At 37.3% G+C, this 27,628-nt stretch overlaps 1 protein-coding gene and 2 pseudogenes across 2 annotated transcripts in view; 2 read left to right on the forward strand and 1 right to left on the reverse strand.

The window, feature by feature from the left end:
• Cbfb (core-binding factor subunit beta) overlaps nt 1-27,628 on the forward strand; it is a 43,218-nt gene that overhangs the window by 6,032 nt on the left and 9,558 nt on the right. The window contains exons 3-5 of one of the 2 annotated variants that reach the window (XM_032887564.1): nt 1,686-1,802; nt 17,388-17,504; nt 23,081-23,207. In XM_032887564.1, coding sequence (XP_032743455.1) covers nt 1,686-1,802; nt 17,388-17,504; nt 23,081-23,207 — 361 coding nt within the window. The remainder of the gene's footprint in view (nt 1-1,685; nt 1,803-17,387; nt 17,505-23,080; nt 23,208-27,628) is intronic. The other variant, XM_032887563.1, reaches the window with a different exon arrangement.
• LOC116886191 lies at nt 20,490-21,186 on the reverse strand (annotated as a pseudogene).
• On the forward strand, nt 21,545-22,419 carry LOC116886193 (annotated as a pseudogene).

The raw sequence follows: 27,628 nt of genomic DNA on the forward strand, positions 1-27,628 counted from the left end.
TAAGGCAACTGAGGTATGCCTTAGGTCATATAGCCTAAGCAGATTTCCATCTACAATAATGGTTTTCATTTTGGGGGAAAGATAGGGTTAAACAGGATCTCATGTAGCCCAGGCAGGTTTTAAACTTAAGATGTAGCCAAAGTTGAACTTGAGTTTATGAATGTTTTTCATTTGAACTTGTACTGATGGGGCTTTTAATGGGTAAAACTTACCCAGTTTAGAGATTGAGCAGTTAGGCTGATGAAGTGTACCTACAATACTGGTAATAGAAGTAGGAGGTGTAGAGGGAAAAGGTTTAATTCAAGGCCAGTTTGGGCTGCATAGTGAGGCCCCCTTCTCTGAAGTTGTTAATCCTGAGGGTGAGGAGAACTGATGTATAAATGTATTATCTAGTGACTTTGAGCACATCCCCTGATTTAAGCCCCTTGCTTTCAAATGAAGATTATGTTTCAAAACAATTGATGCTTCGAAATTTAATTAGCAGAATAAAACTGTGCTTCCAGCAAAGAGTTCATAACTAGATGACTTTAAAACTTTTTTAAAATGTGTATGGGTATTTTATTTTGCCTTCACATATGTCTGTGCACTTTAAATTGAGCCTGGTGCCCAGATAAGTGTGAACCTCCACAAGATGTTTAGAATTGAACTAAGATCCTCTGGAAGAGTAGACAATGGTCTTAAGGGCTAAGCCATCTCTCCAACCCCTGAAATGTCTTGTTTTTTCTTTTGTCTCACAACGTAGCTCTAACTGTCCTGGAACTCACCGTATAGACAGGTTGGCCTCAAACTCAGAAAACGCCTGCTTCTGCCTCCCAAGTGCTGGGATTAAAGGCATGTACCACTATGCACAGCTGAAAAAAAAATTATTTTTTGAAATGCAGTTTTTACTTACTTCTTTGTAAATCTCTCTTGGAAAGAGGAATAGTGGTATTTCTGTTTTTTATATGTGGGGAAGTAAGAGTTAAGTTGCTCAGAGACACTGACACTTTTAGAGATGGTTTAGATTGTTCTGTGTTTTGAGCTATGCCATCTAACTTTTTTTCTCCAGACAGGTTCTCATTTTGTAGCCCTGGCTGTCCTGAAACTCACTATATAAATCAGGCTGGCCTCGAATTTATAGGGATCCATCTGCCTCTGTTTCCAGAGTGCTGCTAGAGTCAAAGATGGCTTCCTAGTACATTTTACTCATGCCCATGATAAATGTAAATACGTTGTTGTTGTTGTTGTTGTTGTTGTTGTTGTTTTTTAAATAGCTACACATGGTTACATTTTCTTGAGTCAAAGACCCAAGAAAAAGATCTCATATATACAACTTTATATTATGCTTTAAATTCACAACCATGAGTGAATTTCACATTTGAAAATAAAGTTTAAATGCAAGAATAGAGGTTCTGGTTAGACACAAGCAATTGAGTTCCTAACGTCAGCAAAAAAATGACCTGAAATAAAGTATTGATTCCATGTCTGAATTTATATTTAAGCAGCCAATGGCAAATGTCCTTAAAGTGGAATCAGATGTTTGTAACTTAATACTTAAGAAAAATGATGAGTGCATGTTTTTTTACTTTTAAGTATTCTTGGTGCTTCCTGGCTTAAGACATAAACTGATGTAAAAATAAATGACTGCCTGCATAATTTATGTAATGTCCTGCTTCTGATCCTGTTTGTATTGATTTTTCTAAAAGGCTTTTGTGGCTACAGGAACCAATCTGTCTCTCCAGTTTTTTCCGGCCAGCTGGCAGGGAGAGCAACGACAAACACCTAGCCGGGAATATGTCGACTTAGAAAGAGAAGCAGGCAAGGTAGGAAACATATTTTTTGCAATTTCAGATATTGTTGATTGTTTTATTATTGTCTGATTACCTGCATTTTGATAAGGAGATTATTAGTCTGACCACCCAGATATATGATCAGATTTGTTTTCACATTAAAAGAATGTAAAATTAATTTAATAACATAACATTTGATTCTAATTTTATAGATATAATATTTACCATGGGAAGTTCTTATGAAAGATAATATCCTACATTTAATATTCAAATTTTTAATTTCTTCAAAAGTTAGCAAGAGGGGTTGGGGATTTAGCTCAGTGGTAGAGCACTTGCCTAGCAAGGCCCTGGGTTCAGTCCCCAGCTCCGAAAAAAAGAAAAAAAGGTTAGCAAGAAATTTTTTGTACTAAAATGTTACTGTAGGACTGAAATTCGGCGGGGGGGGGTGATGTGACTGGACATGGCAGTGTTTAAGTTTTTCTTAAGGTTTCTGTATTTAGAAACAAGTTATAGGTAACTATTTTGTTAATATAGCCAATTTGATTTTAAGAAAAATAAGAAAACTCTTGAAAATATTATTTTCTATTTTTAAGAAAAAGTTTCTGGAAATTAAAATAAATATGCCTTACAAGTTTTATGTTAGAAGTTGAATTTATGAAAATATAGGTGGGAATGTTTATATTGATAGCTATTAAAAATCTGTATATTACTTGATAAAAATTTAATAGTATTTTAGATTAGTTGATCTTTGATGAAGGAATCAGGGAGATATCATGAGTATATATTACATAAATCTATGAAACTTTAAAGAATAAAAAATATTTTTTAAAAAGTTCAGGAATTGATTTTATGGAAAACAATCTGAAGAACTCTTGTATCCAGTTGCATACTCAGTATTTCTATTTCCTCTGTAGGATGGTTTTGCTTGGTTTGGCTGGTGTTTGGGGTTTTTGTTTGTTTTCCGGGGTGTTCTGTTTTGAGACGTGGCCTCGTGTAGCTATGGCCGACCTGAACTCTTACTCCTCCTGACTCCGCCTTCGGACTGATGGGGTTACAGGTGTGAGCCACCACACCCTGCCTGTAGTATGTTACCATTCCTGCTCCTAGCAACATGGTAAATTATTTTTCGAAATGTCATTATGAGTAGCATAAACTTTTGAGTTATTTGCCTGTGGAATGACAGATTTTGTCTGTTTGGTTTGGGGGAAGCTCCTGGACTTAGTGAGTTCCAAGTCAGCCTAGGCTACAGTGAGACCTTATCTCAAAACAAAACCATGTTGGTGAGGTGGCTCGGCAGGTAAGGGTGGGTGCCTGGCAGCCTTGACCTGGGTTGGATCCTCAGAATCCTTAGGAAAAGCCCAGTACTGTAGCTGTAACCACAGCTCCAGCATTCCTGCCATACGGTGGGAGGCAGAGCCCAGAGGATCACCAGAAGCCAGTGGAGTAAGTGTCTCAGAACACTTCAGAACAGAAACAACAGGAGAGAGACACTGCTTAAACAAATATAGAAGATCCGGGACCCAAAAAAGTTGTCCTCTGGTTTTCAGACACATCTGTACCCCTACAACTTAACAAATAATAAAATAATTCTTAAAAAAAAAAAAAAACAAAAAGAAACAGAAACATATATACACTAATTAAAAGATTTATCTGTTTTAAGTACAGTGAAAGATTTTGTTTACTTCTATGAAGTTATTTTTATTTTTTATGGGTAACCAGTTAATCTTCAGATTGAAAGGGGAAAGACTTCAGGATTTGTTTTAAAAAGTAATAGTTATATAATTTACTTTTTGTATAAACTAATTTATTGAAAAATGAAAATTAGTAATCATAACATGTTTAGATTTTAGTAGCAAATGATAAAACTGATGTATGATATCAGGAAATTTCTGTCTTATTAATACTGATTTTAGAAATTTGTTTTTCTAAAAGAGAGACAGATGGTAAATATTTTCAGTTTTGCAGGCTTGCTTTCTTGTTGGAGCTATTCATCTCTGCAGTTATAGTGTCTAAAGAGCTAAATACTGCACATAAACAAGTGGGTAAGGCTGTATTCCAAGAATGTGGTAATGCTAACCAAAATCAGGGTCTTACATATGGTAAATTATGTATACATACAGACGACAGATCTTTCATAGTTTTGTCAACAAAAGAAATGCAGAAAATAAACTCCGCCCTAACATTGCTGTATGTGGCTAAGATAAAGTACTCCGTTTGATTAAAGAATGCTAACCTGAGTTTTCTCATCCATGCCATTCAGACTATGGGGTCAGATATTTTCTTTCTCTCTTTTTAATGCTTTGTTTTAATTATTAGATTTTCTGTCTCCACAGGCTTAGGATTGACTGCCAAAAAACAATTAGAAGAACTTTTCCAAAATGCTAATTATTTGCCAGTGTTAATTCTTTTTATCAGATACCAAATGAGTATCATCTCATATATTTTCAACCTTGTTTGAACTCCTGATCCTCCTGCCTATACCACCCAAATTCTAGGGTTACTGGTGTGTAAATCCCATTGCTTTAACCTAGTTACCTCCTAAACTTTTATTTCTCTTGACTGATAAGTAACCAGGAATATTTGTAATTATAAATAGGTGGTGTTGTTGGGAGAGAAGCTGTTATTTGGGCAAACCCTAGAGAAGATTAGGAAGTGTTGTGCCATTTAGGCATCTAGGGGGAAATGTTCTAGATAAGGAAAAAGGTCCTTTACCATTGTAAAGGTCCCAGAGTGGGAGCACACACTATATTTTATATAAACAGCAAATAGGCCAGTATGGCTAGTTAGGCTAGGATGGGAGTAGGAGATGAGATAAGGGAAATAAAACAAGGAGCTGGTTTGTTGTTTGTTTGTTTGTTTGTTTTTTCTTTTCTTTTCTTCTTTTTTCGGAGCTGGGGACCGAACCTAGGGCCTTGCGCTTGCTAGGCAAGCACTCTACCACTGAGCTAAATCCCCAACCCCTGTTGTTTTATTTTTTGAGAAGTTTCTCTGTTTCCCTGGCTGTCCCGAAACTCACTCTGTAGACGAAGCTGGCCTTGAACTCAGAGATCTGCCTGCCTCAGTCTGCCTCTGCCTCCTGAGTGCTGGGATAAAGGTGTACATCACTACAGACTGAATTATAGATTTTTTTTTTAGGGAAGATGTTATTATATTTTTATTTGTGTCTATGCATGTGAGTGTACACAGGTGGAAGGATACCTCGTAGGAATCTGTTTTATGTGTCAGTCCTGGGGATTGAATTAGGGTTATCAGGCTTGGCAGCAAGTGCTTTTGCCTACTAAGCTGTCTCATCTACCCAAAGGTGCTGGTGGTTGTTGTTGTTTTGTGTTTTTTTGTGTTTTTTTTTTTTTACTTTTATTTTTTAATTTCTCCTGTTTTATTTGTTTTAGTTTTTAAAGTCAGGGTCTCACATAGGTCAGACTGATCTTGATTTTGCTACATAGTTGAATCTGGTCTTGAACTTCTGATACTCTTCCCTCAACTTCCAGTATACTGGGTAAAATGTGTGAACCATTACATCTGGCTAGACATGGACTTTTATTCTGAATGAAATGGAGAGTGGTTTCAGGGTTCTTTGCAGATGAATGATATGGTTTGTGTTAGCTTTTGACAGGCTCACTCAGCATTTTAGACTGTAAGGGCCAAAGTGAAGTAGGGAAACCAGTTTGGTTATTGAAGTAATCTTGGCAAAGCAGTAGAGGTGTAGTGAGAGGTGAATGTGTTCTGAAATAAAACCATCTGAATTTGTTTATGGATTGGATGTAGTGGGTGGGAAAGAGAGTGCTAAGGACAGCTCCACCTCTTTGGCTAGAACAACTAGAAATATGGGTACCATGGTCTGAGATGGGAAAGGCTGTGTTCAGATGGAGTAAGGAGCAGGTTTACTTAATTTACAACATGTGGATTTATGATGGTTGCTTGTTTTTACAGCTTCAGTTTCCTTACTTCCTATCCTGAACTCCCAGAGTTTAGCAGACTGCTTTTTAAAGTAACTCTTCATCTGTTTATCTTAAGAGTTGGAAAAAGGTCAACATGATTGAAATGCAGTTTAAATATAATAAAATGCTCCTAGTTTAATGGCATAGTTTTCACTTTAACAAATGTTTGTGTACATATGAATGCCTTTATGATTAATATAATATTTCAACCACTCTCCTTTTCACAAATCTGGGATTGTTGTAGCTGTGTGGTTCTAGGTCAAGGTCTCTCTTGAGGCTACAAACTGTTAGATAGGGCTGGATAGTCTCTGAAGACTTGTCTAGAGCCAAAGGAAATACTTCTAAGCTCATATGACTTCTATTTCCAAACTTCTCTGGAATGCTTCTCTATTCAGAGAAAATTAATGAAGTCACCATGCTTTTTATGACACTTCTCCAATCATTTGTGTCTCGTTCGGTTTATTAGCAGCTAGTCACTAAGTCTAGGGCATTATTACTCTTGGGTATGAATGCAGGATGATGGACTCATTGGCCATGTAGGAGTCCAGCCACAATAATAATTCTTAAATTTAGTGTATTCAGAACAGCTTACAATGTTAATAAAGAAAAATAAATAATTCTTTTAAAATGGTAGTTTTGTGATTTAAGGAAATGGCTTCAGAAAATAGCCCCTTTTATTCATTCTTTGGCTTTTGTGATAGCAGGAGTATTTTTACCTAGGCCTATTGGCACAGGTCTATAATCCCAGCTTCTCAGGAAGCCAAGTAGGAGGATCAAAAGTTCAAGGCCTTCCTGACTTATAGAGTGTGTACAAGGATAGCCTCAGCAACTTAAGGAGACTTTATTTCAAAATAAAAGGCAAAAAGAGGGCTGGAAATGTAAATCTGCTGTAGAGCTCTTGCCTAGCACTGTGAGCCCTAGGTTCAACACCACCACCACCACACCACACACACACACACACACACACACACACACACACACACACACACACACTCGGTTTTCCCCTCAAACCTAGCAGCTTTTGTTTTCATTTATTTTTATTTAAAAAAAAATTCATACCAAGTGTCTTTAATAAGTAAGGTCTGTTAGTGACTGTTACCTATAAATGAGTACTTTGTGTGAGATCTAGTTAGAGCATAGTATTACATATTTTTGTTTTGAAGTACTTGAAACTTTTTTTGGGAGAACAGGGTCTAAGTATATAGTTCGGACTGCCTGGAACTCATTATATGAACCAGGCTGGCCTTGAAACATAAAAAGAAAATTGTATATGGGTGTTTTGCCTGCTTTGTAAGTATGTCTGTGCCCAGTACCCATGAAGAGGCCAAAAGAGGACATTGGATTCCCAGGGACTAGAGGAGAGAGGATTATGAACTTGTCTGCACGTGGGTCCTGGGGACAGAACCTTGTCCTTTGGAAAATAGCCAGTTCTCTTTAACTACTGAGCTGTCCCTCCAGCCCCATTGAAACAGTTGTCTAGTTGAACTGTCTGTATTTGGCATGCTGTTGGTTTTGTTGGCTTTAGATGGTGCCGGACATGGAACCCAGGGCCTTGAATGAGTTACTCAGTACTCTGCCACTAACTATGTTCCCAGCCCTTACCCCAGCTCTTAGTGTCTTTCAGGAAAGGTTTAAAATACAGTATAGTGGAAAGGTAGAGTCAAAGCTGATCACAAACTGCTTGCTTATTCTAAAGTGGTAAGCAGAATATTCCTCATGTGAGGATTAAATGAAGTATCAGAATATATGACAAATATATTTTGAAATTTGAATTGTTTTGAGACTAGTCTCCTGTAGCACAGGCTTGCTTTGAACTGTCGTTTGTTTTGCTTCTACCTCCCAAGTATATGGATTGTAGGCTTGAGCCAGTATGCTAAGCACTGAAAATGCATCTTCAATTGCAAACCTTTCTCCAAAGCTAGGCTATTAGATGGTTCTGTAGGGTAAATTGCAGCTGAATCATAGTTAATGATGTAGGATGACTTGGGTAAGTTCATTTCAGGTAGGCATGCAATGCTGCTGGAACACTTCATCTTCCCCAAGTAGTCCATCCTGGCGGTTATAAACCTTTGTAACCAAGATGCTTTTAATTCTTTTTTTTTTTTTCTTTTTTTCTTTTATTCGGAGCTGGGGACCGAACCCAGGGCCTTGCGCTTGCTAGGCAAGCACTCTACCAGTGAGTTAAATCCCCAACCCCTTTAATTCTTCTTTACGCTGCTTCCTTTACCTAAGCTGTCAGATGACAGCTAGGAAAAGGCAGCTTATCAGAACTTAAATCATTCCTAAATTGAAATTTTATAGACTTGGCTCAATTTCTTTGCTCTTTCCTCTTAGGTCATATTTCCAATTATATTTTATTTCAGATGAATGCAGATGATTTTGGTTGACCATAATTAATAGTCTTGAGAGGTTACAATGGTTTCTTCCCCATGTAATCTGTGTTTTATAAAGCTTCACTGGGGTTTTGATTAAATGACTATATATGGTAATTGTATGATCCAGTTAGTCTAACAAGCATGAAAACTGATTTCAAAAAATGAACTTTATTGTTTTACTGTTCATTAACCCATTTTTCCACCCTACGGAAATTGACCATTGTATTCCTGTACTGGATTCAGGAAGAGAGAAACTCTTCTCTAAAAGAATAATTTTAGTATGGTCCTACCCTTTTTTTTTTTTTCTTTTTTTTTTTTTTTTTTTTTTTTTTTTTTTTTTTTTTTTGAGACAGGGTCTCACTAAGTGAGACCAAGCTGGCTTCCTACTTACAGAACTCCTATCTGCCTCTGCCTCCAAAGTGCCAGGACTAAAGGCACCATGCTTGTCATAGGTATTTCTGATCCTTTTATCTTAGCCTTTCAAATGCTGGGTAGTATAGGCTTGACCATGCTTAGCTTTAACTCATAAGAAGATAAAATAAAGCAATTTTTAACAGAATTTGATCTAATAGATGAAGAATTAAATTTTTGAGTAAGTTCCTCTGTTCTAAGATATATTATATTGCCTCTTATTTTCCTTCCTTCTTGATTTGTAACATTTTGTGTGTGTATGCGTGCGTGCGTCTGTCTGTCTGTCACAAGGCAGCTGTGGGCATAGGTTCTCTTTCTTCCACCATGTGGATTCTAGGAATTGCAGCAGTTGCTCTCACCAGTGAGCCATCTTAGCAAATTTCAACTTTGACTAGTATTTTCAACTTAAAAACTATATATATCCCACAATCTGGGTATGGCTAGGACATAAATATGTACTGATGGCTCACAGGAGGAACCAATCATGAGTATTTTTAGAGGGAACAAAGGTGTGGAAAAGGGCTGTCATTTTCAGATGAAGTTCTTAGAAGAGGAAAAGCTGGATGAATCTCGGCTCTGTTGCAGATGTTTAAGGGCTATTGGTTAGCAGCGCTGTTGGGCCTGCCCACCTTCTGAGTTCTAACTCAGAAGCATACAGTGAAAGCAAGTAAAAAGTGTATAGAAAGCATAATACTGACATGTTAGTACAAGCTTTATTATGTAAAGAAGTATACAGAGCTCATGTTATTGGTCGCAGAGGTGTGAAACTCAGTCCTAATGTAGCCCAGACTGGCATTGAACTAGCCAAGAAGTACAGGATGACCCTCCTGATCTTCTTGCTTTGTCCCAAGTGCTGGGATTTCACTGTGCCCAGCTCTTGTGTAGAAGTCTGAGGTCAGTTAACATAGAATTTTTTTCTTTTTTGAGATAGGTTCTTATTACAGCTCGGGCTGATCTCAAACTCAGTCCTTCTACTTTAGTGCAAGTACTAGGCTTACATTTTCTTGCCACTGTTCCCAGCAGCATACTAATATTATTGAATATGTGTTTAAATGTGTGGACATACAAGTTTCAAAAATATTTTCTAGTTTTCTATTTTATGGTTTGCCATTTGAACTATATGAAGTAGGTTTATATCCTGCATCAGATCACTATAAGAGATCCTACATGCAACCCAGTTATTTCGGAGGCAAGTATAAATGTGAATGAATGACTGTAGTGACTATCTGACCGTGACTGACTGCACTTAACGATCAGAAAGGACCATGCGGCTAATGGAGCATGACTCAGGAAAGTTTTAGAGAGGAATCTGTGAACTAGTTCACAGAAATGGTTGCAGCTGGGCAGCAAGGCACATAGTTCGTCAGTGGGATCTTGTTTTCCTGGGTGCTTTTGGCCAGTCTATCATTTCAGCTAGCTTGTCTGATGATTCATTATTTTGTGGGTAGAACAACTGTTCATTGTCTAGGTGGGGGTGGGTAGGGAGCTAGCTCTTTGCCTTAGGAAATGCCTGCCAGGTAGAGCATTGGCATTGGTGGGAATGTGTATGTTAGCAGTGTTGCTGTGGTGCTCTGTGTTTCACACATTTTACTTACTTTGATCTCTCTAATTTTACTAAAGGAGATACTTTCATTGATTATAAAATGTGAGGAATCTGGTGCTAAGTGAAAAGTTTTGAAGGCCAGGCATTATAGACAGTACACACATATAATCCCAGTTTTTAGGAAGTTAAGACTAGGAGTTCCAGCCACACTGAGCTACATAGTGAGACCCTGTCTCAAAAACAGAAACCTCAAATAAACAATAACAACTAAAAATAAATAGTTTGGAAATGTTAGTACAAGGAAGCTAAGAGCCTTTTTCTTGCTCTTTTATTAATAAGTATTTAAATATTTATTATGGGAGCTTGGAGAAATGACTTAATGGTTAAGAGCACCAGCAACTGTTTCAAAGGACTCTGGTTTTATCCCTAGCACCCCAGGGCAATTCAAAACCATTCCTAACCCCAGTTCAGCAGATCCAATGGATGTGCCTTTGCTTTTCTGGCCTTTAGGACACCAGGCAAGAAAAATTGGTACACAGACATACATGTAGGCAAAGCACCAGTATACTTAATAATTTTTAAGATTTTTAAATATTCATAAACTAAGGGGTATTCATTTTCTTTTAATGTTTCCCTGGCATTTCAGTTTATAGACTAGGCTCAGAAAGAAACATTTTGAATGTTAACTATTTGTTGGTTTGTTTTTTTGGTTTATTTTTTTAATTAGGGTTTCTTGGTAGTCCTGACTTTCTTGGAACTCATTGTAAACCAGGCTAGTTATAGATCAGGCTAGTCGTAGACCAGGCTGGCCTCAAACTCACAGCCAAACCTGCTTCTCCTTCCTGAATGTTGGGATTAGAGGCCTGTGCCACCATCCCCCCCCCCCCCCTTATCTGTTTATTATAGAGAAATGAAATACTCCTCAATTAAAAGATTATCTTTTTTTGTTTGTTTGTTTTGTTTTTCTTTGTTCTTTTTTTTCGGAGCTGGGGATCGAACCCAGGGCCTTGCGCTTCCTAGGCAAGCGCTCTACCACTGAGCTAAATCCTCAACCCCTGTTTTTTTGTTTTTTTTTTTTTTTTTAAGAATGAAGCTTTGCTTGCTTTTGTCAATAGCTTTGAGGTTGGTTTCTGTACATATTGGTTTGTTACTCAATTACTAATGTGCATTGTGTATTTGTAAATCGACAATTATGCTGCTTTACTTATCACAAAATTATCTTTAGAATAACTTAAAACATGGAAATTCTTTCAGTCATAGCTTTTCTACTTTCAGTTTGCTTCACCTCAGCTACCTAGGAACTAGACATATCCCATTGTCAAAAAAATCCCTTTTTTTAAACATAAAACATTAAAATGCCACATTTTGTCAATCTGAGGTTATTGAAGACCATCTGTTTATATTTATAGTATATCTGAATAGGCAAACATTGTTTCTAACTATTTACTATCTGTTTAAACTAGGAAACACATTTCTGTAACTAAACTAGTATCTAACATGACCATGAGTTTGATTGACTGGCTACTAGCTTGTGTTATTTAATTATCCTAAACAGTCTGTAACACCAGCCTTCAAAAGGACTAGAATTAACAGTGCATTTTTAAGAACACATAGATACAATACCTTAAATGAGAGCTGAAACATATATACAGAATATATTATAACAATATAGCATTAACCTGTATCAATATACAGTTTATACCAAACATAAAATATTTGGTTTGTTCTTTGGTTTAGAAGTAGATTAAATAATCTACCCTTTTATTCTATTATTTCTATAAAAATATAATAAACTATCAATGTACAGTTTTGGGATTGTAGCTAGAAACTGCTCTTTCCTAAAATGGGATCAGCATAGTAGAGGACAGACAGCTGAGCTGAAGGTACCACTGCTGCTTCCAAATTGCTTATTCTTAGAATAAGCAGCCTCAAGACCCTCAAAGAAGGAAATATTATTGTACAAGCTAATAAATGAGAAGTTGATTGGATTTCCTTATACCTTTCTTCTGACACTTAAATTTCAGAACGCAAGTTTACTAGCTATTTAAGAAGAGAGGGTGCAGTTAAAAGAAGTTTGAGGTTAGGGATCTTGTTCTGTGGTCATACTAGCACACACAAAGCTTTAGGTTTGATCTCCAGTAACAAAAATAACCCTCCCCCTCCCTCTGTTCTCTCTGTCCATTTACTGGGAGAAAGTACTTACCATCTTATATTCTGTACTACAAAGATCTTGGTGTCTGTCTATGAAGGAGGATTAGCAGTTTTTACCATCATACTGAATGCTGTTTTCCTTTGCATACCCTTTTGAGAATCTAATGAAGCAATAAATTCTTTAGGGGAAAAAAAACACCTGGATTCAAAAGTAAGTAATTACTCAGAATTTTACAAAGTGTCTGGTCTTACTGAAATGAACCTATAAATTCAAACCACCTTCTGGGTTTTCTGAACACTAATTCCTAAATTTGGGAGACAGAGGCATGTGAATCTCTGAGTTTGAAGCCAGCCTGATCTAGTTACAAATTCCAGGCCAGCCAGAGCCACATGTGAGACCCTGTCTGAGTAAAATAAAATGAATCTGTTATCCAGGTATGGTAGTAGATCTGTAGTCCCTGAACTCCAGAGGCTAAGACAGGAAGCTTGAGTTTGAGGTTAGCCTGGGCACTAGCAAGTAGTGAGCACCAGGCCTGTAAAGCTGTATAATTAGACCTGGTCTGAAAAAGATCAAAGGGTTGTGTTTATGACAAAAATCTTAATATAAATAAAGGTAGTACTAAAAACTTGAGGGACCTGATGTCCTGTAATATTGAGCTGCATAAGACACCTAACTAAGGGAAACGTCAACCTAAGATAGAATGTGTTTTCATTTGCTTAGCTTTGCTATTCATAGTCTGCTCTGCACTGTTTTCTTCTGTGCAGATTGAAAAGCTGGACTTTATTAGAGTTCTTTATTGGTCCCAATTTCCAACTTATTCCTCAAGGAATCTTTCTTCCTTCTTCCAGATTTGAACCCATAGTGTTAGTGATCACCATATTTATTATATTAGCCCAGATCTCTTAGAAAATTGAAATCTTCTATTTCTTTTCTCTCTAGATTTGTCTACTATAAGTGATTTAATAATTTTGACTTTTTTTTCTGCTTATCACTTAGTATAATATTGGGTTCATCTGTGTTATAGAAGCAATACGTGACTTTTGTTGTTTGAGTTTTTGTTTTGCTGGCGTCTGTGATGATGGGTTTGGTTTAATTGACAGTCATCTTGTATAGCACAGGCTGACCTTGAGTTTGTACTGGTCCTTCTACTCTGGCCTTTCAAGTAAGTGCTGGAACTAGAGGCATGTGCCATCATCATGTCCTGCATTCATTTCCTTTTTATGACCAAATAATATACCCCTATATTAATAATAGAGTTGGATAATACAAGCATATTTTATTGAACTTCTTTTCTGGCTTGAATGTTAGAAAATTTGAAGCTATAAGTTGAAAATAAAATAATTTATATAATTTGGATTAAACATGACATCAAAAATACTGATGTTTAGCTCTTGAGTTAAACTCTGCTAAACCACATTTTACCTTTTTAAAAATGAGTCACTTTTAAACCTGTGAAATCTCATTCTGCAGTATTTAACTTTTTAGAAAGATAAGCTGTTTTGTTGCGTCCTGTGATTTGCTGCATCTATAAATCAGTTTGTTAAGACTTTGTGGAATCCATTTTCTATAACATAATTTTTTCCTGGACAATTGAGCTTCATTTTGGGACATACAATAACATTTCTTTTCAAAGATTGAAATAAGGCATCATTTTCAGTGAAACAATGCCTTTGTGTTTAAATGACATTATTAAATTAACGTTACAAAATACCAGCTGTTAAGAGACAGCGGTATATTTTCTTCAGACTTTGAAGCCTGCTATTCATGAGTATAAAAACACCAAACATTTACTTTGAATATTACTTTGAACACAAAACTGTTTATTTCAATGTGAACTTTAAGTAAATCACCAGGATCATCAAATGTTATTTTAAATTAGAAGTCCAAACATTATTCTTCATAACAAATGTATCCATTTTCTAAAGCCATTTAGAAATTTCCCAAAACATATTAATGGTGGTCTCCTTTTCATGAAAGATTTATAAAGAAATAAAAGACAAGCTTTAAAAAGTGAATTACATAAAGGAAATATTTTTTACTGTAAATGTTAATATGAATAAGCAAAAAATTGTAGAATCTGCAATTTTAAAAAATATAAACCATTTGTGAAGAACACAAATGTGGTTTAAAAGTAGCATGAAGTTGACTTTTGCTCAGCTATTACATGAGAAGAATTACCCATGGTTTGTATCAGGAGTTAGCATACTAGAGGCTTTGGTAGTGAATGTTGCACTCTCTACCATGTGCTCTAAGGATCAAAGTCCTCACTGGAGGTATGGTAAGTCAAGTCCTTTGATGTAGAGTATAGTGGGATATTGTACTTAGATTTCTCTGGGGTGTTGCACAGGAGGTGAGTATTGTCACTTGACTAAAGGTGCACACTGATAGAGTAAATGTGGCTGGACTCAATGGTATGTAGTTGTGGTTACCAGCACAGAGAAGTTGAATGAAGAAAAAGTTCAAGGTCACTCAGCTACTTAGTGGCCAACCTGTGTCTCAAAAAAGGATAAATAAATAAATAAGTAAATAAATTTATAATATGGAAAGAAATGAGCACTTATCAGAACAAAAGGAAATATGTGGTTAGACGGTTGTAACTATAACCTTAGACTGTTTCTCTTGCTCCAGTGGGAGGAGGAATAGAACCTTATGTTTTTAAAGATCTTCTTTCTTTTTTAAATAGAGATTGGTCCAACATAGTTTATTGAACTTTTATTTTTAAAAGAAGTTGTTTAGCATAAGGAGAAAAATGTACATATGTAACATAAAGGCCTAAAACCTGTAGTTTTATGTTACCACTACTCGGGGAGTAACTTTTCTATTGTTTATAAACTGACAGTTTTTAATACGTATCTCTGAAAACAAAAAGTCTAAAACTTTGCTCAGGAGACCACTTAATTTGGATGGATGGATAGATATAGATATAGATATTGGGTGTAACACACACACACACACACACACACACACACACACACACACACACACACACTGTTGCTGTCTTCAGACACACCAGAAGAGGGCATCAGATCTCATTATAGATGGTTGTGAGCCACCATGTGGTTGCTGGGAATTGAACTCAGGATCTTGGGAAGGGCAGTCAGTGCTCTTAATCGCTGAGTCATCTCTCCAGCCCCCAGCTTTTCTCTTAAAAGAAACGTTCCTACTATTTTTCTGTCATGTTAAGTAATAAAGATGCCAGCTTTAGCTCATGAAGCACTAGATTTGTCTGGTGACAACATATTTGTGTACATAGATGAAAATCTCACTTATGAAGATGTGTTCGATTACTTGTAGCTTTGAAAATTCATTGAAGTTTTATTCTATACTTTAAATATCTTACTTAAGGTAGTGAATGATTTAAATTTATGCTGATTTTTATTTTGTAGTAAGTGAGGTAGAAAAAATTTAAAGGAAAAAAGATTAAGTAGTCAGGTATGATGGACACAAGGCTACAATCCCCATACTTGAGAGATAATTACAAGAAGATCATCAGTTCAAGACCAGCATGCGCTTCATGCTGTTCTTTCTGAGAAAGACAGAGACAGAGAGACAAACAGACTTTAATTATTGTTTTTATTACAATTATTTAAAATTTGAGATTATAATATAATCACATCATTTTCCCATTCCCTTCTCCTTGACTACTTTTGTTTTCTCTTGTTTGGCTTTTGTTGTTGTTTTTTGAGACAGGACTTCTCTTTGTAGCCCCAGGCTAGCCTGAAACTCAAGTAGATTAACCTGCCTTTGCCTCACAAATACTGGGTCTAAAGACCTGTGCCACCAAGCCTAGTGGGTATGGTGACTCTAAAATGTAATCTCAGCATTTAAAGTGGAAGTAGAATGATTCTGAGTTCAGAGCCATCGTGAGATCATAACAGTTTGACATTAGAGCAGAGAAGATTGTAGGACTATGATAAATTCCTCTCTTGGTTTCATATCTGTGTCATACAATATCTGTCTTGACAACCATTCTTTACATTTAAATCCTTATCAAGAAAAATCAGCCAATGTGAGAATTAATGTGATTGGAAGCCTGGGTTTGGAAATTCTACTAAAGTGACTTGCTCTGATGTCATTTATTTACTTGAAAACTTGGGGACTGTATTGGTTATCTTTAGAGAGGATAGTATAAAACTGGAAACTTTCAGATCACCTCTGTGTGAGGATGTTGGTATTTTCTGATAGTGCAAAAGGTTTATAGGATGGATATTGTTTAACTCAGTAAATTAGAAATAAAGTTTATTGATAACTTTTTTAAACTTATGGCATAAAGTGTATTACATATTTTACATTTTTCAGTGATGCCAGATGTTACAGCATCCCAGAGTGTTCCTTTTGGATATTTCTCCAATATACAACTGTCTATAACTATAGTCCTATTGAATCCAGTGCCCTCTTCTGGTGTGCAAAATGTACATTTAGAAAAAAGCCTCCATATGTGTTGCATGATATTTTATCACACCGTGAACCCCCAAGATTGTGTCATTTACAGAAAAAACGTAGTGTGGCTCAGCCCTTCACACATGCTTTTAATCCCAAACTATGAAGGTAAAGTTAGTTTGTAGAAGGAAGCACCCAGGTTTGGAAGTGATGTCTAATTGAGTGACAGAGTGACAAAAGAGACAGATTTGACAGAATAGGATATGCCCAACTCTCATGAGAAGAGAGAACAAAGGAAAGCTGCATGAGGAGCAGTACAGAGGAAAGAGAGAGAAGGCAGTTTTGCCGGACAGTTGTAGAGAGAGGACTAGCTAGACACAGATAAAGACTGAAGCCTGACGATCAGAACATACTGCCAAAAGTTAGTATGAAGCCAAGGAGAGCAATTCAGGAGAAGCTGAGAGAAGCCAGTTTGAATCAGTTAACTTGGAGAGGAGTTTGAGCTGGAACAGCTAAGTTGAACTAGCCTGCCAGAGATCAGAAAGACCTAAGAAGGGGTAAGCTAATTCAGCAGCAAGTCTGAGAGACTAAGAACATTCTAGGTTTAGATAAGATTGTACTCATGCTAGAAGCTTCCAGGATTAGGTCTAGGTTAACAGACAGGCAGTAAGCCCCAAGAGACAACAATTACAACAGGAAAATAAAAGTTAAAAACACACACACACACACACACACACACACACACACACTCTTGTTTATGTATGTCCTGAGGAAGAAAACTTTTTTTTTGTTTTCACCAGTCTTTTTTATGTTTTTTAGGTATACTTGAAGGCCCCCATGATTCTGAATGGAGTATGTGTTATATGGAAGGGCTGGATTGATCTCCACAGATTGGATGGTATGGGTTGCCTGGAGTTTGATGAGGAGCGAGCCCAGGTAGGATGATTTCAGTCTTTGCTGGGTATAGTTCTTTTATTTAGTCCCTAAACTTGTCTTTGGGGAACTACTTTACCTCATCTTTAGAGAAGTATGTTTGGGACTCATGAGATGATTTAGCAGGTAAAAGTCACCTAAGGACCTGAGATTGATTCCCAGGACCCACATGGTAGAAAGAGCCAACTCCTCTGACCTCCATACACATGCTATGTAACTGGTGTTCACCCATACACATGTATATACCCACAAAGTAAGCAAAATATAGTGACCCCCCCTTTCCCATCTCCCAAGACAAGGTTTCTTTGTGCAACTGCCTTGAATTTAAGAAATCTGCCTGCCTCTGCTAGGATTAAAGACATGTGACACCACTGCCTGGGCTTAATAAAATTTTTTAAAATTTATTTTTATTTTATGTTTATTGGTGTTTTGCCTACATATAAGTTTAAGGTTGTCAAAGTCCTGGAATTTGGGTTACAGACAGGTGTGAGTTTCCATGTGGTTGCTAGGAATTGAACCTAGGACCTCTGGAAGAGCAACCAGTGCTCTTAACTACTGAGCCATTTCTCCAGCCCTTTAAAAGATTTTTAAAGAGTAAAAAGTAGTAGTGTTTTAGGGTTATTTTTGCTCTGATGAAACACCATGACCAACAGTTGGGAGGAAAGGGCTTATTTGCACCCACCACTCACAGTGGGCTGGGCCTGTCATCAAGTAAGAAAATGCCCTAAGGCTTGCCTATAACCTGATCCCATGAAGACATTTCTTCATTGAGGCTTCTTCCTCTGTGATAATTTTAGCTTGTGTCAAGTTGACACAAAACCAGCTGACATAATATGCTCACGCAGTGAATAATCTTGAAAGTGTTGAGGACTACATTCCAGTCCTAATTTTGGAAGCCTTTCCTTCAATGGAAATCAACTGGTTCATCATTGGATTACCTGTATCTGTCTGGTGGGAAATTAAAAGTCCAGTAAATGATGCTTTCTAATATTTTTTATTGGTTTATTGGGACAATATGGGGGAGAGGAAGAGAAACAATTGTAAAAGTACATATGAGGAAAACCTTTTTTAGATTGACTGAGGATCTTGCCAAATAACCTCCCTAAAAGACATTAATAAACTGGACAAAACTTGTTTTAAAGCAAGGAGACAACTGGGTGGCACATACCTTTCATCCCAACCCCTGAGGAGCAGAGGCTAGTGGATCTCTATGAGTTCAAGTTCAGCCAGGGGTACAGAGTGAGTCCCTTTCTTAAAACCAAACCCAATCCACTGTTGTAAATACTTTGGAAATTGACCAAAGGATACAGATTGAGATGCCTATGTTCAGGCAGACCTTTTGATTTTTGTTAAGATCAGTAAGTCTGTGATATTTTAGTCAGAAGCTGCTGCCCTTCCCAAGTCTGTGGTCCTTTAAGTTGTTCTCTGGGCAAGCTATAAGGGCCGCTAGCTCTGCTGTCATGTTTAAGAGAACTCTTTTCCCAAGAGCACAGCTTGAGAGGGTGGGATCCACACACAGAGGTGTTAGAAAGCAACAGGTTTCATTGGCAGATAATCTAGCAAGGTTATTGTTACAGGAAACAACAAGGTAACAGACCAGGCAGAATTTGACCATCCCATGTAGATACAGGGAAACAGATAGCTAAAGTGGCCTAACCAAGACCACATGCATGTGGTCTGAAAAGCTTGTGCAGGCTATACCTGCTCCAAAAAGAAAGAAGGCTTGTGGAAGCACTTACTGCTTGTATAAACACAGAGTGGACTTGGTAAACTCTCCAAACTTGGGAACCATTTGCCCAAGCTATACATTACTTTACCTACTGACCCATTTTTTTAATCCCATTTTTTGGAGAAGAGTATTCTATGTGTAGAGGTATTTTGCCTCTGTGTATGTCTATGCACTATGTATGTGTCTCGTGTTTATGGAGACCAGATGAGGGCATTGCATCCCTGGGACTGGAGTTACAAATGGTTGTAAGCTACCATGTGAGTTCTGAAGACTCCTGATATTGTTCAGTCTGGTATCTTAACTCCAAAGCTCATGTGACCCTCCTGTCTCAGCCTTCCATGTGGTGGGTACAGGTACCTGTCACAATGTTCCACTCCAACTTTGTAATGTTGACCCATCTGGCTGCTTTATGCATATTTTCATATAAACAATGGAAAGACAAGTTAGTATGACACATGGCCGCAGAGACTAAAATTTTGCAAATTCCTCTAATCATTGCCTGAGGCTGGATAAAGTTACTTGTCCTTAGCCATTCGTCTCCTTTCATGGTGAACAGTAATTTAATTAGCAAGGTAGTATCCTTAAAGGGAGATGTTAGAGGACAGCATGGCACTGGTCATTGCCCCTCAGCTTTCCTAGTTTGCCATTTTCAGAGAGTAAGAATTCTTTTCACTATGCACACATCTCACTTGTCACCAGAAAAGACCATGACAGAAGTTGGAACTAAGAAATCGAGAAATACCAAGTCATTTTTTTTCTATATCAACTAGTAATACTTTTCAGTGACTTCATGGGGAGAGTTTATGCGCATTCTAGAGTACACAGTGTCTCAATAACTTTCTTAGGGAATTAGGTCATTGTTCCTGTATACTCTCATTTTATCCTCATAATTCCTGTTGTACATAATCACAGTTGATAACTTCATGTGGATTTGTTAATTAGGTTTATTTGCCACTGACCCCAGCAGCTGTATGGTAAAAAAAACACTATTGTTTCATGTTGTATTAATAGCACCAAGTACAGTGGCCTACCCATAATAAAGGCTGAGTAAATTTGTGAAATAAATGAAAAAGTGATAAGAACCAGTAAGATGACATAGTATAAAGACACTTGTCACCAGACCTGGTGACCTTTGATCCACAAGCCCCACAAAATAGGAAAATGCAGGTTTTCTCTAATCTCTACATCTCAGCTGCAGTGTGTGCACACATGCGCAAATGTATGCACTTAAACTGAATGTAGTGATTTTTTTTTTTTTTTTTTTTTTTTTTTTAAGAAAAGAAGGTGGTATGCCTTGTCATCCTAGTCCCAGTTTATATAAACTTACGAACAGACAGCGTTCTTTCTGGGTCGCTCAGAGCTGTATAGAATATTCTGAAAGTATAGTAGAAAAGAGTAATTATGTTTAGTTATGTGTATGACTTTTATATGTCCATAAGTGCTTATAATGTAATAGTGCTTACTGAATACTGTCTTCAGCATTTTTGTGTGTTGTCTTGCACAATTTTAACAAAGGTGTGAAATATTATTATGCCTGTATTTTATGTTTTTATTTTATTTTTTCATTTTTTAATGACGAAAACAAAAATACATCTAAAAGCGAACTTGACCTTGGCCTCCCGCCTGGCCTTGCGTTTCATTGCTGAGTCTCTGAACACATCCTTGTTGATAGCAGTTTTGTCCAAGGGGATATCCACAGAGTACCTTGTGGGCATGAGGTGATTGTAGTTATAAACTTTCACAAAGGACTTGATCTTGGATCGCTTGGTGATCTTCTTCTTGCCCATGGCGGCTGTCACTTTTCTGGGATAGCGGTCAATTCCAGCCACCAAGGCATGGCTGTAAGGGCGGTTGGAGGTGCCATCATCAATGTTCTTCACGATGATGGCTTTGCATCCGGAAGTAGCGCCTAGCCAGGACCAACACCACTTTCCCGGGTTTCATGAACTTGCCCATTTCGACAGCAAGCAGCAGGCACCCAGCAAAAAGGAAAGCTATGCCTGTATTTTAAATAAATTTACTGAAGCTTAGAAAAATTAGGTATCTTTCCTTGGATCCTAAGACTAGAAAGTAATCATAATGTGTTTTGGAGGCTGGAGATATGGCTCAGCAGTTAAGAGAACTGACTTCTTTTCTAGAGAACTGAGGTTCAGTTCTCAACACCCATGTAGCAACTCATATCTAAGAATTCTACACCAGGGAAGTCCATCAACCTCTTTTGCCTCTACAAGCCCCAGATACACAAGTAGTGCACAGACATACATGCAGGCAAAATACCACCACCACCACCACCACCCCCGAAAAAAATAAAACACTTCAGGAAAGGAAAAAGAATGTTCCTAGGTTCTGGAGATTGGACCTGGGGCCTTGTGTGTGCCAGGCAAATGCTTTACCACTAAGCTCCATTTTCAGCCCCAGGTATGGGAATGTCTTTCTGCTATCTTTCCGTGCCCTCACCATGGTGCACATGAAAGTCCTGGAAGATGTTCTCAAAAGCAGCAACAATGCTGAGAAAAGAGGCAAGCACCAAGTCTTAAGGCCATGCTTTTAAATCAAGATTCGGTTCATAACTGTGTTGATGACGAAGTGTGGCTCCATTGGAGAATCTGATGTCATTGATGATAACAGCTGGGGAAATCATAGGCACTTCATAGGCAGGTTGAACAAGTGTAGAGTGATCAGCCCTAGATTTGATGTGCAACTTAAAGACCCAGAAAATAGAACAGTCTACTCCAACTTGTCACTTAGCTTCAATGTACTGACAGTCTCACCTGGAGTCGTGGACCAAGAAGAATCAAGACAAAAACACAGAGGAGGGAAAATCTTGGTGTTCTTTTTCTAGAGATGTAAAACAGGTAAATCAAAGGAGGCCTCTATGGACTGTGAAAAATAAACATTAATCTTGTTAACATAATTTATTCACACAGTAAAATAGCTAGCATAGTCAGATCCAGCATAACATTTATTACAGTATCAGGAGCCCCTGGCCCACTGCAGCAATCCTGCAGCTCTGTCTTATTTGCCAGGTGGCTGCTAACTCTGAACATTGTATCAATTCCCAGGAAAGAATAATTGTGAGAGCTCTTTTACATAGCCTTGAAAATCTTATTAGGTTTCCTCTGCTGTTACCTCATTGGCAGAAGTAAGTTACACTGCCAACTTTTGTACTGTTCTTGGGAAGTGAATATTGATGGCTTTTTTTTTCTCTTTTTTGGTATTGTTCTATTTCTGGATCTTAGTTTCTGCAAGCATACCATTAAAAATATAAGTGCATACTATATATGACTGGCAAAGCTTGCACATTTTATGTTGAAGAGAGTAGGCATGAGGGAGCCTTTAAGGTTAAGAGTCATTGTGATTACACTGTGCTTTAGATACACATGAACAGCAGAGGGAGCATTGATGTGCCTTAACAGAATGGAACGGGACCGTTTTTGAGAGAGACTTATAATAATCTAGTTTACAGTTCTTTGGGTTCCAAATTAGAAAAATATTTATAGAAATTAAGATGGCAAAAATAAAAGCAGCAAATAGGTAGTCTGCTAATCCAGTTTACAGAAGTAAGAAAAGGGGGCTACAAATTAAAGATGGATCAGATTCCTGTTAGGATGTGGTGGCACATGTCAGTTACTCCAGCGCTGGGGAGGCAGAGGGATTGTGTTTCAGACCAGCCAAGAGCTGTAATGAGACCCTCACTGCAATATAAAAATACCTCTGAAATTAGCGCAGGATGGGGGGATTAGTATTGATATTTTAAGAATTACTCTTCGATTGGTTTCTTTCCAAAAAAAATCCCCAAATTTAGTCATTTTTACATAAATCAAAATAATTATTTCATGTACCCTGACAGCAGGAAGATGCATTAGCACAACAGGCCTTTGAAGAGGCTCGAAGAAGAACTCGAGAATTTGAGGATAGAGACAGGTCTCACCGGGAGGAAATGGAGGTGAGAGTTTCACAGCTGCTGGCAGTAACTGGTTAGTACTTTCCCCAAACTCTCAGGCTGTGTTTTTGATGTTTGTGCATAATGTGTTTTTAATTGGTTTAACTTTGTCTTTAAAATTTTTTAAAAATTGTATATTCTTGCTTGAATTAATTATATGCAATTGTTTATAATTTTAAGGTTGTATATGGATTTCTCATTTATTGGTCTTCACAAAAAAATGTGTATATATATGTGTGTGTGTGTGTGTGTGTGTGTGTGTGTGTGTGTGTGTGTGTGTGTGTGTGTATACATATATATATATATGAATGAGACATTTTCTTTTCATTCATTGATTCAGATATCTTTGTTCCACCTCTTGCTGCTCCGCTTTCTAAGTACTGGGATTACAAGTGTGTGCCATCACACAACTACTTGTAAAATGTACCTCTTGTTAATATAGAGCATGATCAAAACATTATTTAAAACATTACTAAAATACTGGCAAGATGGTTCAGCATTAAAGGCTAGGCTCACAACCAAAAATATAAAACATTACTAAAAAACCTTAAAGGCAAATATTATTGTCTACTTTTGTATGATTATTTACCTTGATTTTGAAAGTTACAAAGATAGGTTTCTTTATTTTCTCACAGTGCTAGGAAGGTTACATAGATGTTTTATCACATGATTATCACTGGGAATGACCATCTTGAAACAGAATAGTCTTCGTCATTTGTTTAACTCTTTAGAGGATAGCTTCATATTTTCAAATACCCTTAAGAATGGAGTTAAATGGGAAAAATGTAGTTAAATGGGATTAGTTAGTATACATTTAGAGATTAGAGAAATAAATCTAATGATTTTTAATTTATTATGAAGTAAAATACAGATTATATCTATATAGAAGGAATATGTAGGCTGATGAATTATGATAGATCTAATCTCCTAATAACTACTTTCAGGATAACAAAGTAAAACTTTTTTTTTTTTTTTTTTTTAAAGATTTATTTATTTATTACATGTAAGTACACTGTAGCTGTCTTCAGATACACCAGAAGAGGGCATCAGATCTCTTTACAGATGGTTGTGAGCCACCATGTGGTTGCTGGGAATTGAACTCATGACCTCTGGAAGAGCAGTCGGGTGCTCTTAACCGCTGAGCCATCTCTCCAGCCCATAAAGTAAAACTTTTATATCACACCAATCCCCTCTGTATGCATATATGATTATAACCTTACTCTACTCAAAAGTAATCATTATCTCAGTTTTTATAGTAATTACCTTCTCTTTCTGTATGGTGTTAGTACATGCTTAGTCTTTCTATATAAAATCGTTTCCTGATTTAAATGGACTTAGTTGAAAAAGTTAATACTTAACTATTTTTGAATTAAATACATTCTTGGGGAATATAAATTCTGTCTCCCTCTACCTTCTTTCCTCCCCACTGATTTTCTGGTGCTACAGCTCAAGCTTGGGGCTGTTCTTCATTCTTCTATACCCACAGCTCAAGAAACACAAACTTTGAAAAAGCCAGTAAAGCTGACCCAGTGGTAATGGGTTATCAATGCTAATATATATATCACTAAAGTTGTACACGGTTCCCATTTGGTAATTTGACTGACTGTTCTGGCAGAGGACCTAAATTAATTCCCAGAGCCCACAGTGCAGTTTGTGTGTGAAACTTTACAGTTCTTGATGTCTTATATTTCTTATATTTTGTTGTACTGTATGAAATGTACTTTGCTACCCATTCATCAGGGTTCAGCTTAAGTTATATCAAGCCCTTCTCAAGTCTTTTTTTGGGGGGGGGTCTTTTTTTTTTCGGAGCTGGGGACCGAACCCAGGGCCTTGTGCTTCCTAGGCAAGCGCTCTACCACTGAGCTAAATCCCCAACCCCCCTTCTCAAGTCTTAACCATCTTCTACTTTGGAATTTCCACAGTGCTTAATTTCTTCCTCTCTTATTTTCCCTTTCTACCTCTCCTGACTTGGACCACTTTCCTTCCTTCCTCTTGCCCCTCTTACGCTTATTTTTTTCTGTGTGTGGTTTGTTTGCTTTGGGGTTTTGTTTATTTGTTGAGACAAGGTCTCATCTAGCACCAGCTCACCAGGAACTCCCTGTATAACCAGAACCAGAGTTAGACTATTGATCCTCCTAACTCTAGCTTGTAAGTGCTGGAGGTAGAAGCATATGCTGCCACTCCCAGCTACCTCTTAGTTATGTTTGAGCATTTATCAAGCTGTATGTTGAAACAGCTATAAATATATCTGTCCTTCCCTTCCTTGAGATCCCATAAAATGAAGACCTTATTCTCTGTGTCCTGAGTTATACATAGTGTTTGTGCATTGTGTTTACTTGGTAAATGAACTTCTTTCAAAAAAGTTTGTTCTGTCTGAGAGCTAGAAGTATTTTGTTTTATTTTGTTTTGAGACAAGGTTTCTCTCTGTAGCTCTAGCTCCCCTGGAATCACTTTGCAACCTCAAACTCCAAAGAAATCCACTGCCTCTTCTTCCGGAGTTCTGGAATTAAAAAAGTACACCAACACTCTTAGCTTCTACAAAGATTTTAATAAAAATACTTAAATTTGATGATTTGTGTTAATTGACTAAAAGTGTACACAGCTTTCAGACTTGGCAAAAAGTGGGTGCAAAAACAGGCAACTGCAGTGTCACTTGTCTGTGCAAAAGCACTTCAAAGGAAGATGGTGGCAGTAGAAGGCAGAGCATGTAGGTCAGTCCTGCTTGGGAACTTCACAGAATATAGTTGGAGAGATTCGAAAGAAAAATGTGTTTGTCAGCTGAACAGACTGGGGAAGACTTCTGTGCAAAGAAATGAACAAATACTGGATGGAGCTTGTCAAGCCAGAGAGTATGGTCAGCCTTTCTGCAATAAATGCATACATTTTCAGCAATAACCAAGAATTAATGGAACAGTTACTTAGAAGTTTTCATATATATCTTGGGTTAGAGAAAGTTTTTGTGACAGATCTTACTGTGTAACTCTCAAGCCAGAGAATCTCCTAGTGCTAGGATTAAACATATGCCACTGTGTTCAGCACAGATTGTCTATTTTAATAAATACTTACTTTTTTATTAGTTTACAGTGTTGTCACTTGAACATATTTTGATGTTTTTATGATGGTTGTGAACAAAAGTAAAACTCATTGACAGAGGTGCCAAATAATTTGTCATTCAGATAGAATATTCCATTAGCATGTCAACAATTGAGAGCCTGGGCTTTGTAGTTAGGCCCAATCCACATTCCTGTTCAGTCACTTTCCATTCTCTGAGACCCCAGTTTTATCACAGAAAGAAATTGTAAGAGCTCAATGAGGATCACTTAGAAAGCACTTAATACGGTGCTCAGCCCATGTGTGCCAGCAGAAAGAATAGTTCTAAAGTGCTTCCGTAGTGCTGAAAGCTCTGCCTGGTGCTGGCTCCAGCTAATCGAATTGTCTGGCTGATGGAGCATCCTTTTAGTTCTCTAAAGTGTATTGGGCACTAAAGCATTATGACCTAGAAGGTAGAAAAAAACAGTTAAATTTTCATCAATGATTTAAGATCCTCTAGTCCGGCATTTCTCAACCTGTGGTTCACAGCCCCTTTGAGGGTTGAACAGCCCTTTTACAGGGATCACAAAACAGATATCCTGTATATCATATATTTATATTATAATTCATAACAGTAGAAAATTACAGTAATAAAGTAGCAACAGGAATAATTTCATGGTTGGGGGTTATCACAACATAAGGAACTGAATTAAAGGGTTACAGCATTAGTAAGGTTGAGAACCACTGTTCTAGTTACTTACGTCAATAATTTGAAATATTAGTTCTCTTATAGAGCTGTCATCTAAAAGCCCTGGGCTGGAATCTGTCTCCAGAGTACACACTGGCAACTGAAGAAGGCTTTGTAGTCTGTGTGTCTTGTGTTTTGTGTATATATATTTTTTGCCCTTCTCCACTGTATTCCTGTTTTACCTATGAGTACTTCCTAAAAGCTTATTTCTTGCTCTTTACCTCTTTTTAAAAAGCAACAGTGGAAGAAAACATTTCTCCCTATGATTCAAACTCTTTGGATCTATGTATGGTTACCATGGAGCGGAGGAGAGGCCAGCTTAATCTGCATAGCAAGTTTCAGGCCATCATCCATATGTAGTGAGGCGCTGTCTAAAACCACACAAGGACACATACACAATCAAATATCTTTGGGATTTAAACATATCTAATTCACATAAAAATAAAACTCCCAGAAAAATTGACATGCTCTCTTTCCAACAGTTTGCTGGCAGAAGGAAGAACAAGAAATCATGCCACAGTTTTGAACCAGGACATCTACACAAATATAGTTTAGCAGTAGGAAGTAGAGAGGATTAAGCTGAAAAATAAGCTGAAAAATAAAATCTGTCAGGGGACATTAGAAACCATTTTCCCTGGAATAGAAAAGGCTGAGGCAGAAAAGAATAATATTGGTTC

Source organism: Rattus rattus, chromosome 17 (genome assembly GCF_011064425.1).
Source record: "Rattus rattus isolate New Zealand chromosome 17, Rrattus_CSIRO_v1, whole genome shotgun sequence".
Taxonomy (NCBI): Eukaryota; Metazoa; Chordata; class Mammalia; order Rodentia; family Muridae; genus Rattus; species Rattus rattus.